We start from the raw sequence: 18,752 nt of genomic DNA, 5'->3' as shown, positions 1-18,752 counted from the left end.
TCAATGAATAAAGGCCAGCGAAAATGAAGCAGAGAGAAGGGAGAAGAAAGAGATGAAGTGTGGGAGGGAGAAATCACGAGATGAAATAAAGAGGAGAATATTTGAGGAAGGTTACTGGAGTAGGGATATTATATTCTTTCCTTCCTAATACGATGGATGAAGTGAGGTATGCGTGAGTTAACGAATTGATGGGTGGCGTCACGCCACGCACTGTCTTGAAAAAAGTTATGGTTTCTTCTAAACATGAGAACAACGTGTGGAAGAACTAAAAATAATATCATTTTTTAAAGCCTAATTTTGTCATACTTCATATGAATAAATATTCAAACTACTTCTAATGCAGACATTAATGGGAACCTTTAAAAGGATTAAGTCTGATTTATTTTTTAATTTGACGTTTTACAATGAATGTCGTATTAATGACAATGTTTGAAAAAAATCTAAGTACTGTTCAGTAGTACAAAAATCATAAATTCTGACAAAACAGCCGTTACGTGACCCTACTCTGGGTCATGGCCATTATAATCCAACGACCGGAAAACATTTCACCGAATGTCGGTCTAATCTCTCTCATCGTGTTTTATTGAGGAGGAAAGTGAATGGTTTCATACGCAAAAGCATTTAGTTATGACATTATAGCAAAATGAGATGTACTTTCATTGTAGAGGAAATGTCACATTCTTATTTATCCCTAGTCAAATCCATTGTTTATTTTTGCAAACGGTCATGGAGATCATGAAATTTTTATTATCCAAATTTTACATGGTGGAGTTTATCGATTCGGTGCTAATGACCTTTAAAGGACAGAGTTCATAATTTACACTTAATAAATTTTTTATCTACTCTTACCATCAGCGGAATCGCAGATAAATTATCAATCAAATCAACCAACGTATTTAACTAATTCTAAATGACTTGGACTACTTATCAAATGATGTATTAAATTTTTTAAACTATCATGTTTGTAGTAAATTATTAAAAATAATTTTTAAATGTAAAAAAATGAGTAAAAAAAATTTTTACATTGAAATAAAAATAGAAAAAAAATAGTTTGCTCGTTAGGTAACAAATAAAAACACCTCAGAAATGAACCATCACTAGATCTCTGCGGAATTCGCATTTAAAAAAGGGCCTTAGAGGGCCTGAGATGAGGTCCCGTATCACGAACGCCATCGTGGAATAAACCAGTGAACTGCTTCAGTCTCGAACAGTCAAGTGATGTAGGTAAAATCGCACACCACACTTGTGCGTGACTGTTAGCCACGAGGGTCGATGGATATGACGGGACACTATAACTATATATAATAGAGGGAATATTTTATTATTGTCAAAGCGCTTATAAACCGCGGGGAATCGCTTCATTTTCCCCTTTAACATATCTGTCGTCTACAATTCTTATGACTTTACGGTTAAACGTCACGTAACTGGTAAAATCAAGACAAAATGATTATTATGACAAACCTCGTACGAACAGTAGTAGTTCATAATTTTAAATGGATGGTGCATGTAATATTTATTCAAATTTCTGCATTGAGTTGTATTACTTGCATATCTTTAAGTTAGAAATATGTGTTCGTGGTCGTGTGGTGTCGATTTATAGAACTAACTAGAAGATCAATTCATTAAAATAACGAGATTTCGAGCTCATTATTTTAATTAGTAATTTAATTTTGATTTCAATGATTAGAGAAAGTAATTTGATATCTTTAAATTTATTTCCTTGATTTCTTTTATTATTAATGACCTTAATTATTAATTTAAAAAATTTTTTTGTTATTAAAAAAAAAGTAAAATAGTTAAATAAAGTAATTTTAATTTTTAAGAATTATTTGGACTAAAAAAAAAATTTTTTTTTAATTATTTTAATAATAAATAGCTTTAAAATATTTTCTCTTCATGAAATCATTATTTTTTGTTTGAAATAAGGATCATTTCTGAGAAATAACTCCTAACTGTATTTTATTAAGACATAAAACATCATAGAATCAAAATATCATAATCAAAAAATAGGATACGATGATTCATGATGGTTGAAAAGCTACTGAAGGATGTGTTTACGGGAGCAAGGCCAAGGGGGCAGGTCTTGGTTTGGAAAGAACCACCCCTACGGCCATACCTGACGAGTAGTATGGCTGCCATGTCTTTGAATAGGTTTCACAATGCTCCAATACTATAAAGTCAAGAAAAAAGCTTTTTCTTCTTGAATCAAAAAGCAAAGCACGAAGAACCGTTGGAATTCCGGGAGGAGTGGAGATAGTTGCGAGCACTCGTGCGAGCAAGAGACGCCGTGTGTGCCTCGTTAGCGACTTTCGTCCCACAACGAACTCGTGCTGAATTCGTGCAGGTTTATCTCTGTTCGTTTTAAGTGCCGTGATCGACTATCGTGTCTTGGACTCCGTTCGAAGAGTTCGACGAACGATATATGGAGCGCGATGCACTGCTGCAACGAAAGTAACTTCGATCGAGAAAGGAACTGTTTGCTCGTATATTGGGCTTAATACCAATATCAGTTCCAACACTGTGTCGTTTGAGTAAAATATGCTTCAACTTTTTTCTTTCTGGTACAAAAAATGCTGTTGATTTATTGATAATCGTAAATAAAAATGAAGTTGCCTTGGGGCAGAGAAAAATGTTGGATCCTGTATCGAAGTGATACCTGGGACTAGGTCGGAGAGAGAAGTTTTGATGATTATAATGAAAACTCTCACGTGATCGAGACATAGTGAGTTTATAATGGCCGATGAAAATAATAAAAGTTAGGCATCGGTGTTCGAGGCGTTATCAACATTGCAGTTGAGATGATCGCTCGCCTGGGAGGTCCGTTATCTGGCCCGACGGCCCACCCCACGGCAAGCTTTGCGAACATGCCAACTAACTAACCCAGAATTTACATTGCTAATTGCACCACGGGCATGTGAGTGTAATGGTACCTAACGTGGACAATACTTCAAGGGAATTACACCCTTCTCCACTTGGCTCATTCGTTGTTCTCTGCTGTATGCTTTGGCCATCCAGGAAGCACAACCGGACGACACGGCGTATTTCCAAATCTAAAAGAACTACTGAATGCCCGATGAGGTAGACTCGAACGTGCATAAACATTGTACTGACCCATGGCACTCTGATGTTTTTACGTTGCACGCCACGTTTGTTCATGTCCCTTCGGCTTTAATGAGCAAATACATAAATATTAAATGCATTGTAATTACACTGTAATTATGCTTCTACTGCATGCGCTTTGTGGCCATTTCATAACGTTTGATATTATCATATAAATGAAATTATTTTTTGCCTAATTGAATACTCATACACTATAATAATCGTGAATTCTCTGATATGACTTTCCACTCAGAAGAAAATATTTGTTGAGATATATTTTTACCTTGAGTTCTACTGTTCAAATAAACTCAAAAAAATTTATTGAAGATAATTCATATTTTTTTACTTTAATTTAGAAAATAGCACATTTTTTTAGTGTTTATATTGGAAGAAATTTTTTTTCTTTTCCAATTTTATTACTCACCAAAAGTGACAATTTTCCAATATTACTTTATACAAGTGTGAATATTTTTCAACTATACATTTTTTTACAAAAATATTCTTGATTGGTTTTTCTTGAAAGAAAAAAATTATTTACAAATGCACATTCAAGTGATGATGCTGCCATCAATGTAATTAAGCATTAATATTATTAAAACAAAACCTAGCAAATTTCTTGCAATATAACTTTTAAAACTCTCATAAAAATGAATCTCACGTTTTGATAAACTATTAAAGAAGTAATTGGAATAATAAATAATAGTAGGGTAATAATACATCTTGCAAATATTTAAAAAGATTTGCTGTAAATAATGTGGAATGAGGCTTTACAATGATGCGTAAATATTCCAAGTGTCTCCAACTTTTATAAACCCTTTCTAAAAACAGGGTGGAAGTGGTAGAAGGCGGTAGAAAGCCAAGTATGAGTTTGTGGTGAGCGCAGTCTTTTTATATACTTCCACTTTTTCCCTGCACTGTAGCTCAAGTATATTGTGCAATGGAGGACCAGACGTCTCTTCACTTCTATGTAATGTAAAGTAAACCAACTTTTATTTACTGCAATGGTTTATTGCGTACAATATAGAGCTTTCTTCCTCTTCGTCTTTCTTTGGTACATAAAAGTGCTATCTCTATAAGCAAATTCTTCATGTGCACCACGTAACTAGTGATACTGTGGTTAGTGTATGTATACAACAACACGTATTCAATATAAAATATATGTATATTTATACTGAAATGTACAACTCTACTCACATGTATGAGCTAGTACATAGATATAGATGTGTATATAAAGCAATGCACAAATAGCGTGCCAAAATTATATCGACCCCGAATATATCTGGATGACATACGGCGTCTGGTCTTTTCTGTCGACCATAATACTATACGTGGCCTTAACTTCAGATTCTGGACGGAAACTCTGTGTCAGCTACTATACTCATCCAATTTTATATCAGAAACTTACTTTTATTTGCTATTTTTAATTTTCTTTACTGCATTTTTCATTACTTTATTCCTTGTAGCAATCAATTGACCAATGCACGAGGCTAAAAAATTTCTTGAGATACCTTCTTTTATTTCACATAACATACAAGACATTTTATTCATAAATTTTCCTAGGAATGCATTAGATTAAATAATTACTGTATTAAATAAAACGTATGAATTATGTTTAAACATTTTTTTAAATGCATTTTGACCACTATTTTATTTAAAGAAATTTTAATGAATTATAAATTATTAATATTTTATTTTAAACATCTTTCATTATTTTATTGAGTAAAGAATTTATTTAAATGACTTGTAATCGATTATCATGATAAGAATTTTTCTGTATTATAATTAAATTAATTGTCTAAATGAATATATTTAGACAGACTTAGAAAATTACTGTAAATTGAATATTTCTATTTTCAACAATTTCATAGTAATTTGCTATGTATTCAATTTAATTAAATAAATTTAATTGAAATTAATACCAAATTAATATTAATCAATATGTTAAACTTCTCATCACGTAAAGCATAAATGTTTTTTTCATTAAAACAAACATTGAAAATTTTTTAAAAATTGCAATTTTCTTAATAATTATACACTGATGATTAAATAATAATTATATTTAAAAAGCTCACTTTTATCTTAAATTGTGAGGGTAATTTTTATATTATATTTTTCTCAGTGTACGTGAAAAAGCAATCATGATTTAAAAATGTTATAAATAATAATAAAAGGATCGAAATTGAGAATCAAACATAAAAATATGATGACGTGAGTTTCAAATTAAGAAATTTGACCAAAAAGTTGAATTATGACTCGCCAAAATACCACTTCTCGCTTATTACCAACACACGTCACTTGAAGTGACATAAGAGTCCATTTGAGTTTCGCATTTCCGCAAGTGCTTCGTCAAGTTGCGTAAACATACTCTCGAACAAGAGACGTGACTTCGTGGTAAACAGTTTGAGAATCGACATGGCCAAGGCGTGAGTAAGATTCTGAAGTTGCACGTGCAGCAAAACATTGAAACGTCTCTGGTAAACTAATGAATTTATAAATGGGTGAAGGCCAAGTAGAAAAGTACATTAACGCAATACACTTGATAATTACCAAAGTGCATTTATATTCACGACAATTATTTTTATAAGATCTTGAAACTCCTAGAAAGCTTTCAATGCATTCTATTCTCTTCTAATAACAAAAATATCATTGGTTTATAAATTATTGGGCTCACATGATTGTGTTGGACCATACAGCATCAATGATCTAGATTGCATCCTTTCTTAAACTTTAATTTACTTACAATCCACCTTATTTAGAATGTGGACCTCCGGAATATAAATTAATCTTTCCAAAATTTCGTTTACAATTTCATAATCATTTTTTTATTAAGCACCAAAATAATGGTGACTCTATAAAGGACTTCTTACTCATGGCTTTGGTAAACTCAATTCATTTCTCCATTTTCTGATTGCGTTGCTTGGTATAAATTATCATCCTATCTTCATGATAATTCTTAAAGATTATTCAAATATTTTCTTCTTCGTAAAATTAGGAGGGTTTGATTTACTAAGGGGATGGCTATCGACTTAGATAAGTGCAGGAGGGTCGATTAAGCATAAATCCAGCGAAATTCAAAGTCTGTCGTCGATAAATTTCATGATAAAGGACGAATATACAGATAAACTGGGAGGAGAGTGCAATTGAAGGGGCTGTAGTATCTCTGAGACACTAGAGCAACTGAACGTTTTAGTAATAGGTGTTTCAAGAACGCGACCATGACTATTAAAACACTTTGCCCTTCATAGGGACGAAGGAAATAATTGTTACGCAAAATCAAGGGCGTGAAGAATGAGATAATTGGTGATAGAAACAACGGATATAAATTAGAGAAACACACAATTCTAAATTAGAAGTAGTATTTCTTGGTGATATTAAATCATTAAAGACTGTATTCCCGAGTGCTACAACTGCACTATCCTTCCCCAAGAATCCGAAGGTGTGGGGAATAAAGTTTAACGTCGTCCAAGAATTGTTTCTTCGTGGCAGAACCGCGAAAGATAACGCATCATCCTTGTGAAAGTTTGGTAGTTTTTCACAGGTTTCTTTCTTCTATCAGCTCTATTTTACCCCCAGGAATAAAGTTCGTCCGGTATAACTTACTTGCTACATTATTTACCCAACGTAGTCTTGTTATTTATGGTCAATTATCTTTTTTATTTATCATTTGTTTTTATTTACAAAATAACTATTTTCTATAATTTATTCTAAAAAGTTTTTTATCTATAGAAAAATTATCATAATATTGAACAGTCATAAATTCAATGCTTATAATTATTGTAATAAATAAATAGAAATCTAAAATAGTACTTTTTCTAGAAGATAAATAAAAGATTTTTATTAATAAATTCATTGTGAAGGTATATAATTATTTAAATAAATAATTATTCACTTAAAATGTCCTCCAGAAAGTACTATAGCGATTCATTCATTGAAGAAATATATGTTAGCCACCTAATTGAATAGAGAAATATACGTAAGAGAGAATAGAAGATTCCAATTATGCTCTTATATCTATTAGAGGATCAATTTTCATGACAAGGGTATATTATTAAGGGTAAAATATCTAATGTCTCTTGTTAAACCCACTTCATAATGATCCAAAAAAAGGAACAACTGAACAAATGCTGCACTTCTTTCATGACAAATTTATTCGACATTTCCATTAAAAGAATCATACGAGTTAGGGTAGATTATTCTACTAAAGGAGAAAAATAAGGGTTTTGTCATATAGGAAGCTTTGAATTGGTGAAGTTTATGTGTTGATATTGCATTGACTGTTGTCACTAAACAGGCGCCAGACAAGTGTCCCATGAATGATATGAGTGGTAGAGCAACCACTCTGACGAGCTTGAAACAACCCTTCAGATATATATCTCCGTTATTTGGATTACATTGGACTACCAATAGGATAAACATAAACGTACATGAAAACGCCTCCAACATCGAGGAGAATGAGAGAGAAGGTGAAGGATGGGAGGGATAGTAGGTGGACGAGGCACGTGCGGCGAGGCATTGCGATCCGTCAGACTGAGTAAACCAAAAGCATAAATTTAATAGGTTTCACTCCCTCTTCTTTGAGCTTTATAGTGCTACCGAGTTTCTCATTAAACAAATAAGCTCAAGCTCCATTGCAGTCTTGCATCGTTTCTCTTGTTCGAACTTCCTGATCGGTGATGCTTCCATTCCTCCAATGAGTTTACATGGCTTCGAATTTCACTTTAATACGAATCTCAAATCTCAATGTTATTGGTATTTTTCCGTTTGCTTTTTTTTTTAAATGTTTACATTCTTTTTAAATACACAGCTGAATGAAATAAAATCGTTTGGAATTTTTTGAAATTGTATTCTTAATTATTTTGTAAAATTTATGTTTTTTAAATGTATTTTAATATTCACAAAAAAAAACAAATTTTATTGAATAAATGTGAATGCTTTTTTTCTGAAGAAATATTACAATCCTAAAGCTTATAAAACAGTTTCCCATTCATAATTATTAAACTCTTTATTTACTTTTTGTGTTTTATGTTGGCTTATAAAACTGATGAAATTTATAGCTTCTATAAGTTTATCAATGTATTTTAGCACCGAGTGCATGCAATGAATAATTATATGTCAATAATCGATTAAATAAAAAAAAGTTAATTTATAATTTTATTGATTTTTTCCCTGAAAAATTTTTTATCATCATTTTTTCACCATAAAATCACTGGAATTTTGGATTTTCAAGTTGGAAATATAGAGGCTAGATGCAGTATTTGGCAACGTGAAACATTGTAACTCCTGCTTGCTGATAATTAGCACATCCATCAGCTAAAGCAAGCTACTAGCTAATGCTGATCGTACGTTATCGTTATCACGTTCTCCCCATTTTGTCCCCCGCTATACCTCATCGATTCCTCTTGACCCCGCGCATCCTTCTCTATTCGAATACATATAGCATGCGTACGTGAATTCACCATCGGCCCGGCGCCGGGTTGCAGCAGCTATTCCCTTCCTATTTTCTCCTATGGCTATTCTATATCGCCAAGCAACGCATGAGCTGTCGATACCGCCAATAATCTAATAACCAGTCACCGCCAACACGTCGTCGTGAGCCATCGTTCTACAGATTTCTGGACGTTAGTCGGAAACCAATAACCCAAGCTCTTGAATTACCCTTCTGTCGTTATTTATTTTTGATTCCATATAAATGTCAGTTGATGTGTTGGCCTGATAAATAGCAGGTCGATGCGCTTTCAAAGATTGCAAGTTTTTTTTATCATAAATGCAGTCATGAAACTGCATATTGCAATCAAACAACAACTGTGATATTAACACAATTGTTGATATTTTTTTAATATTCAAATTAAATTTTTTTTATTTTAAATAGCGAAGTTTTAAAACAAAAAAATTTTTTTTTTTTTTTTTTTTTTTTTTTAAATAATATATTATTAAAGTTAGGAAGAAATTTATTTAATTCATATCAAAGTCATTTTGTTAATGGAATATTGAAGCTTCTTAGTAATTTAATATTTTTTTAAATATTAATACTTTCTAATTTATATATGAATAAATATAGCTGTTAATAATCATTTTTAAAAATATACTTAATAGGTAATTTATTTCCTTTTATTCATGATGAAATGTAATGTAAAGCAATTTAAGGAATTTCCAATTAATATTGATTAGCAAAATATAAATAAAATAAAAATGAAACAAGTTTTATAAATTGAAAAACATTCAAGTGTTCAATAATGGCTATTTTTATATTGAGAATCAAGTAATTAGTTCAAATGGATACTTGAATTACCAAGTGATCCAACCATTTTTGAATCAATCTGACTTTCTACTCCATTAAATTTTATTCTCAATTTTCCATTTTTTTCTGAAGATGTTCAGTTAAATATAAAATAAGTAATAGAGTAATTTATCTTTTTTACCATTATACTATCATCAGTAAAAACAATTTCAAAAAAAGTAATTCATCAATAATATTTTTTTGTACCTTTTAAAACCAGGTACAAGTCTAGTTTTTTTTATCAACAACAAATTATGAAATTTTATTTTACTACTCTCCAATAATTTCCATCAATAAAAAGTGCGAAAAATATGTTGCTATTAAAAGCATAGCACGTGCAAGAGCATAATGGTGATGGAAATAATTCAAATACGTATTGCAAACGGAGTGTTCTGAGGGTTGATTTCGATGAGGGTATTTGCACGATGGGGCTTGACCTGGGTGCTGATATAGAACTACTAAACAGGTCGTAGATCAGGTTGGTTAGTTATAGAGATCTGTTTATGCTGCACTGTTGCCTCCATACATACTAACGAACTCTCCCACATGCAAACACGTACCAACATACTTATTATTGCGTTACTGTACCAATTCCCAGTGGTGTTCTGGATCATTTGGTGGCCCGCGGCCGTTGGATGCAAACGTATACTAGCAACGATGGGTTATCACGCTTCACAATGTGGTATTCGATCTCTATATATCTAACTACAGATGTACCTATAGCTTCATTGCAGTGTAAAATTCATTCTATATCTCACCAGAGTCTTGTTTGAAGGAAAACAGGACTGGTCTATTTTAATTCTAGACGTTGCTATTGCGGATATCATTGTGAGACGCGAAGAGTTTTTATCCGCCGGGCGCGTGATCGTCGTGGTCGTTAAGTCGCCGAGGTTTGATTTATCTTGGGAATTCAACCATCCGTTCAACCCTTTCCGCTGCGCTTTTTTGCACCGCCGAGTATTTCTTTCATTCCAAACGACCAAGACGATAGAGCTTCGTTATGTAATTTACTTCTTGCTACAAAATGATCAGCTTTACGTTCTTTCTTGCTCCTCTTTTTTATTTATGCCGCATTAGTGAAAGAATCATTAGGCAAAAATAGTCGTATTTATTTGGTCTTTTTATCATGACAATAAATAATCGTGATGATTTTTTTATGTTTCAGGTAAGGACGATATCGCTAAGCCGCATTGGACATGGTTGCAAGGTGAGTTTTGCTTTTTACTAATAATTTTTGCATTCATTTTATATTTTAGTTGCGCTTAAATGCATAGATTTAGTTTACTTTTTCGATTATTATTTTATCTCATTTTACTGTATCTTCAAAATTTATTGGTCATCTTTTTGATATTATATCAAATGCTATAGATTATTGCTTTCTAACAATATTATTCTGCTACAAGTAGCAATATTATTATGCTAATTTATTGATTTCATCACTTTCACGTAAGGTTATTATAATCAGCAGTAAATATTTCGTATTTATTTCGACTATACTTTTGCTCAAACAAACGCTTATTCTCTACTCTCATTGCAACTTGTTAAATATATCAAATAAATGTCATTTAAAAGTTTTAATAGATGGGGTAAGTTTTAGAATAACAAACAAAATTAAAAAGTAAACCGACTATTTAATCTTCTATTCTTTTTTTACTTAAACCAACAAAAAAGGAAAAAAGTTAAAAATGTTTACTGTTTAGTTTCGTTCTTAATTATTAGTAATGATCTTGATGAGAAAATAAATGTCCATAAATGTAATAAAAGTAAAGACTTCATCATAAAAATTTCTATCTCTTCAACTTTAGATTCGATAAAAATACTTGACTTAAATGTAAAATGTTGAAGTGAGAGCTAAATGTCGGTACGAAGTGAGAGCTAAACATCTGTCCAATTGTATTGTACTCCACTCGACTGGAGAAAAACTCAAGTAGTTCGAGCTATCGCGTTTTTTTTTTCTTCTCAAAAACATTTGAAAGAATACCACGCGGAGAAGAACATTGGAACGTCGTTGCATAGGACGAAGCCTTCGGGGATGATCAATAAATATTGGCTATCGAAGGGAGGAGAGAGCAGCGACGATCCGAGGCTAGGGAATTGGAGTCGTAGCTGGAGCTCACCCATTTTCCACCCCTTTGTGGCAACCGACAGAACGAGTGAGAGGACAGTCGTGCTGCGGTTGCCGCCCCCTTTTCTACGGGTGAGAGTGCGCGACGTATGGCAGATATAACCACCCATCGCGATATAGGCAATCGAAAAACGTTCGACGTAATTTCGCTTTGTGACCTCTGATCGATATTCTCTTCATCCCTTTTCTTTCCGTCCTTCCTCATGTTCTATTTGTCTCTTACTCTATAGATGGCTTTTAAAAGTATATCGAACCAAACCAATCTAAAAATTGTGGAAAAGGCATTTGGGGTAGAAGAGTATCCTCACGATTTACGAGACAAGTGCCGTTGGGACTACCGTAAAAATCGGAATGAACGACACTTTGACGTACGTTTCTCGTTTTCCTTTCTATGAGGGTTGAAATCGCGATACAATTTTTTCTTTGAGAATCACATACGTTTCTCTCGAATTAGTTTGAATCGGATTTTCTTCATTAATTATTTTCTAAAGTCTATGATAAATGAGAGTATTTATTAAATTATGAATATTCAGATATTTATTATGCTATTATATTTTTATGCTGTCACTGAAAGATACATTCTCACGAGGTAATTTATTCGATTTTTCTGTTAGGAATCAAAATAAATTATTTAGGTAATGGTATTGGTAGTTTTCACAGTGTATAAATATTTTTAGAGACTCGGAATATTAATATTAATTTCATAGAAGTGCTTTATGTCTGACGAATTCAATTATTTATCTTCAGATCTTGTAACTCTCCACATAAAATCCATTCTGAAATCTCTGTTGTACAAATTTTTTAATAAATTACGTGTTAGCTTTTACCCCAATGGTCAATCCAATGACCTCAGCTTCCCTTTTATATCGTCATTCTTACTAATTGTGATCAGAGAAAATAAAAATAATCTCTTTCTTTATCATTATTGAGCAACAATAAAATAAAATATTTTTATTATCAAAGTAAACAGATTTCGCTAATATCAATCAGTAAAGCTGAAAAGATATTTGTTAATAAAAATACGAATTAATCTTTTTTAAAATTCATAAACGTCATCTGTTTATTTGTGTACATAAAAATGTAGAGTTAAAGTGGAATGGAATGTTTCTCACCATTTATATACTTGTAAATTTTACGATGGAAATATAATATAGGAGATACTTTTTTCGTGGTGGTATTTCTTTCACTTCTTCACTCATGCATATAAGTGAATAAATAGAAAGCAGACTTTTATGAGGAGGATAGAGAGGGTGATTCGCGAATAGATTTGGTTAAAATTCGAATGAGATAAAAGCGAAGTTGAATGCTTCTTGAGGCGTTAAATGGCTGCGTTTACCGTTTACGTATATCCTTCTGTTGCGCGTTAGAGGGTAGCTAAAGAGAAATGAGCTTGATAGAAAGCAGGGAAGCAAGAAGAAGAAGAGAAAAGAGAGGAAACTCGTCCATTTTCCACTACTACAAAACGCGTAGGTAATATCGCTTCGGATCTCACGTTGGAGCTCGCGAAGATCACACTGAACCTGGTATAAGATAAAAGTTATGCTGTTCGCTATGCGCAAGGGAGTCGTACATCTGCCGTTGGACGTCGGCGGGGGACGTGAAAGTGAACAGAATCCATCCACCCTCTTTTCTACTTCATCCCGTCCACCCAAATCAACCCTCCCCTTAGTATTCGTATCTTGCTATATCTCCAAGCTCCAGCCACGCTGTCTCTTATCCTCTATTTTCTCTTCCTCTCTTTACTTTCCGCATCGTAAATACATCTAAGCTACAATATATCATTGAACGCGCGCGCCCTACATGCGCAAGAATTCTCAGCACTGAGACTACCTCCGAAGAAATACGTCAAGGGATAGGAGTGTGTATATAAGAACCCAATACAATACATTGGGGTGTGGTCGACTTACCAAATTATAATTTAAGTGACATTCATAAGGTGCAAATAATATGTCACAAAGAGTCTGCATTAAAATATAATTGGAATAAAAAGTATCGTGTCAACTATAAACATTTGTGAGGGTGGAAATATAAAGGCCTAATAAATCGTGGAATTATTTTCACAAACTCCGTACAATGTACAGTAATTATTTTTGGATAAAGAAGACTTATTAAATTTTAACAAATTACACAGAAGCTAGTCATAAATAAGAATATTGTATTTAAAGTACTTTCAATTAAGATAATATCAATAATGGATATTTTTTTAACGATAATTGTACTTGAAAAAATTATCATAAGAAGAATATATTTTTTCGTTGATATTATAAAAATGTTGTATTAAGGAAATAACTTTTTTTTTCATGTGAGATAAAATGTGTTGAATCAATCAGTTTCCAGAAATCATCAAAAGAAACTCCATTATTTCAAATAGAGTTCCGATGTTAGGGTAAAGTATGAAGAGTATCATGTGGAATGAGCAGATTTCCGGGTAGATTTTCTTAGCTAAAAAAGTTTGGGGGTAAACCACGTTTTTTCATTTACCATCATTCCCTCACTAGTCCTCAGCTGAATTACAGTAGTCGGAAAGAAGAAAAATTCTTTTACTTAAATTTGCATATAGATGTGAAAAGAGGATGCGATGAAAAAAAGATATCAAAAAATGGTTCATGGAGATTGAGAATAAAATAGATGTATTTTTTTTTTAAATTAACTACAGGGTTGTTTTCAACGAGCCTATATATTTTGGGTCTATAAAAATACATTTTGATTGAAATGTCGTTTTATATTCCTCAATCATACTCATGGGGGATTCTTTCATTATTTTTACATTTTTTTGGTTTACTTGATGAATCGTAAGGGTTGTAGTTGCTGGGCGAAACGAAGCGCGTTATGAACGGACACATAAACATCCCTCGACGTTATCAGTTGTCGGACGCCGGAGCACCGGATATTGTCGCATCCTCTGTTTTGCTCTCGTTGCATGGGAGAAGAGGGATAGAAGATTAGAGAAATAGAGAAGTGTGGGATGAGCTAGTGTAGATCATCCCTTCGAAAAGCTTATTTGAATCTATAGATTGCAATTTACTACATACTACCTCCAAAATTGTCATCTTTTTATCAACTAAACTCAAACTTTCGGTCACTTTTACTTTTTTTTCACCACTAAAAAATTTAAAACTCAACCATTCTTTTTTGTTGATTTATTACTCTAGATATTGGAATTTACAAACAGGAAGAACTTTTAGACCTGAGAAAAGTTAAACTGTATGTCTATAAAAGTCAGCCACAATCATTTAATAAATGTCAAAAAGTCAAATTTTTACTTTTGACTTTTATTCTTTTCTGTTGACTTTGACGATTTTTTTTTATTTTTATTGGGTCTTAATAGGCGCATAATAAAACACAGTATCGTAAATCTTTTAAAAGTAGGCTTCAATTAGAACAGACGCCAGCGTATACTGACCAGGTTCAACCGTCCAGTATTACAATAGGTTACTGCTTTTGCCATGCTTTTACTTTTTTATGAGTTTTTTAGTACGATGTGTTCGCATCCCTTGGAACTTTCTTTTTTTGTGACATTATAAAGAAGTACGTGAAATACGTGTGCACCGTTGGGGTTGTAAAATAAAATCGGAATTTTTGTCTTTGAACATGGAAGTGAAAGTTTTTAGATATTTTTTAGACTTTTTTAGTTTTTTTTTTTTAAGAAAACAACAGCTGAAGAGAAAATGGTCTATCTTTAAATCCGTCGGTGAAAGTTGCATTGTGCTGAGTGAAAAGAATAATTTTCCTGCGGAAAAAATTGTTGGAAGAATTTTTGACATTTTTTACTTGGACTTGAGTTAGTTAAGTACTCAGGAAAAGCTTTCGCCCTTTTTTATCACTCATAAATAAAATTCTTATATTTTTTTTAACATTAATAAACTTTCTTACAACTATTATCTACCAGTAAAGTGTAAAAAACAAATTTTTAACTTGGAAATAAATAAAATTATAATTAATTCATTCATTATAAATCCATACATACTTTTTTTTTCTTACAAACATTATTTTCATTTATTTAAATTCAATAAAAATTTGAAAAATGTAAAGCATTGCTTAACAACCATTCTAAAAGTTGATGTAACTGATAAAAAAAAATCTTTTAAGTGATTCATGGAAGCTTAAATATTTAAAACATGTTTAAGAAACCGTAAACCAAAATATTTGCATCACGTAAAAGAATCGTAACGAATCAATTTCAATAAAATTTCATTCTTCTGTTGCCGGAAGCAAAAAATGCTAATGTCAACTAAATGTAACGGTGAATTCCTTGGAGAGACATACATCGGGTCGATATTTCTCAACAGAAAATCGTAAATTTACCGAGGAGATTGTTTGGCTAAAATTTAGACCAATTGTGGTAAGAACCTTCTCGGATACGGTCTTGTGGTCGAAGCATTTTATTACCCGCAATGTACCACTGTAGTGGCACTTGCGTTTGACCTCAAGAGACACCTGTCTTACGTAATAAACCAAGAAAATATTCATAAAGCCGGAAGACAAAAAAACAGGTAGATGTTTTCCCGATGACTAACATGCCTACAATTTAAAAACAAGTGTCGTGTCCAATTTAGTAAACTAGCGAATATGCTCATCACACGATTTTTCTGGTGTCCCATAAATTGTCGGAGACGCGTCCCGAAAATTCGTCGCGTAACTCAATATCTCACGAGAGCGGGTCGGCGAATTTCGAAACGGTTCTCCGTCCAGGACGGCCGTAAATTGCTGGGAAATGGATTCACGACTGGTCGGATGGGACCGTAAGTTATATCAGTCCAATCTGCATCCGTAAACTTTGCCTACAATACATAGTTTCGTCAGAGAAGAGAAATACAGATAGTAGGATAACTGCTGCTTGGATATATTTCCAGTAACGAGGAAACGATATATAAATACCATTACATATATACACTAGTGTGTACATGCACACCAACTCTCCCATAAACGCAAGCAGACGGAAAATGGATGCAGCCACTCTACAAAACATATTTACCATCACACGAGGCCAGTATTATATCAGGAATCCTTTTGTAAGAGAACCGGAATTTATGTACGACTCAAGATTAAAAGAATAATGGCGCTGAGATCTTTATCACACGAAAAGTAGAAGAATTTAATTCTTTAATAATGGCGATCGTAAAAAGTTTCTAAATAGAGGAAGTACTTTTGCTAATTTAACTCATCCTACACCATAATTAGAATCGTCCTCCGGATTTGTACGTTTCCGTAATCGACCTCGGGTGTGCTCATTCAGGTGGCAAAATTATCCGCGAGCCAAGAGAGTAAGGAGATTGCTGCAGGGTGCTGTGATCCGAAAGATACTGCACGAGGCTAAGAGTCGACAAGGGGTGTGAACATGCAGTTGAGAGAAGTGGATGTTGTGCTGGAGTAAGAGGGAATGAGAGAACTGAGAGTAGGGTCGAAAGAGTTAAATCGACGGTGGAGGCGAGGGCCGCTTGGCGACGAGCAAATAATCGAGTTTAATTGCAAAACCGTCGGCATGATTTAATTACACAGCACGGGGTGCAAGTATACATCTATTCGTTATTCTCACATGTACATTTATATATATATATATGCCAAGTGTATACGCATACCATATTATGCATCAGATATATATCTACCGTCAGTGGATTATTACCAAGTGGAGCTCCAATAAACTTAACGAAACATTCTTTTGATATTGAATGCGTGATGCGAGAGATCTTCATATCTTCACATCTTGAGCATAACAAAAATTTTCTTCTTTCGATATTCGTAATCTCTGACGCTCAATTAGGATTTTGTTGATTATTGGTGTGGACATTTTTTCAAAGCACCATGGAAAGCTTCTGATTCATAAATTTTTTATCGCCATTATTTTACTCTGGAAATTGAATTCAATCTTTGGATGAATTATATTTTTTAACTGGTTATCAATCGAATTATTTTCACAACTCAAATCTCTATTTCATTCGATGTATTTAAAGAATTTTTACTGATAAAATCATTTTTCGTTATTATTTATTTTTAACTGAATTGAAATAGGAGGAATAAATATTTTGAATTCAATATTTATCATAATAAAAATAATTTCTCCAACATTTGACAGTGATAATCAATACCCTCAATACTCTAGATTAAACAGAGTTTCCATGTAAGAAAAATGGGTGTAACTGAAAAAGAGAAATAAATAAAAATGTGTATGAAAGAAAAATTGAAAGTCTTTGCCAAGTTCCAATTTCAAGGAATGTTTTCGTGTGATAATACATCTATAGTGCATACCACGTTCAGATTCAATACCAACTTCTCTTCTTCTACGTTATTTAAAGAAAAAAACTATCGCGAAAGATCACGAATAGAGTTTACTTTTCTCTAACAAAGAATAAATTCATTCGTGTGCGGCAGTCGACTGTACAAGTAACGTAGTATTAAATTGTATTCAAGTCAAGGCTAGAGAATTCGAGTGGGCCTTATCTTTGAAGCTTTTTGTCTGCCTGCAAGACCCATAGTGGCTTAGCAACACGCGAAGATACAAGTTCGCGCTTAACTAACCTGCGACATAAGATCCCGTACCGATACATGAGTTTGAAAACCAGGCACGCCATTCGTTCGTATACTAGCTATTTTAACTAGTATTCTTTCATTTTCTTGTCTGATAAAAAGTCTAGTCGTTTCTTTTTTTTTTATTTCATTACAACATTTTTATAGTTTTTTTTAAACAGGTCAGTAGATAATCGTGTGAAATTAAATGATTATAACATTTGCAAGGAGTTTCAGGTGGAAAAATAATTAAAATAGTTAAGAAAATGAAGAAATGATTGGTGAAAGGATAGAAATATTTATTAAAAAATACGAAAAAATAATTTTTGCAATGAATAAATTTACTTTTGATGCAGAAATAATTTTATAATTGCAAATTGGAATCAAATCTTTACAGAATCATGCACAAATTCTGAGAATTTCTCAGCAAAGTAGCCAAATATATCACGTCTGAGGATATTTTTAGCAATGTATTCAAATATACTACCACACACTTGAAAGATATTTACAAATAACACGATTTTTTATCTTTTAGAAAGTATATTTTTAAATATTCCACATATATATATATATCACGTTACTGTTTCAATCAAAGTAAAAATTATATTTTTAATTTATCTCTCATTTTTTTGCAGCAGTAAAATTTCCAGTTAATTTACTTTCGTATTATAATCCTGAGCCTTCTGCTTCGTTAAATTGTCTTTCACTGAAGTTGAAGCGTAAGATACTTATTATTATAACATAAAT

The 18,752-nt window shown here is 32.5% G+C and overlaps 1 protein-coding gene across 3 annotated transcripts in view; it reads left to right on the top strand.

Moving 5' to 3' along the window:
- Ubx (Ultrabithorax) overlaps positions 1-18,752 on the top strand; it is a 107,362-nt gene that overhangs the window by 25,093 nt on the left and 63,517 nt on the right. For 2 of the 3 annotated variants that reach the window (XM_035093626.1, XM_035093625.1), the window contains exon 2: positions 10,542-10,583. The exons of the other annotated variant lie outside the window; for it this stretch is intronic. In XM_035093626.1, the coding sequence (XP_034949517.1) occupies positions 10,542-10,583 (42 nt within the window). The remainder of the gene's footprint in view (positions 1-10,541; positions 10,584-18,752) is intronic. 3 annotated transcript variants of the gene reach the window in all.

This window comes from Chelonus insularis, unplaced genomic scaffold (genome assembly GCF_013357705.1).
Source record: "Chelonus insularis isolate UGA/USDA-ARS -01 unplaced genomic scaffold, ASM1335770v1 scaffold_277_pilon, whole genome shotgun sequence".
Classification (NCBI taxonomy): domain Eukaryota; kingdom Metazoa; phylum Arthropoda; class Insecta; order Hymenoptera; family Braconidae; genus Chelonus; species Chelonus insularis.
Note: the sequence above shows the minus strand (reverse complement) of the source record. Positions and strands in the feature narration are given on the sequence as shown.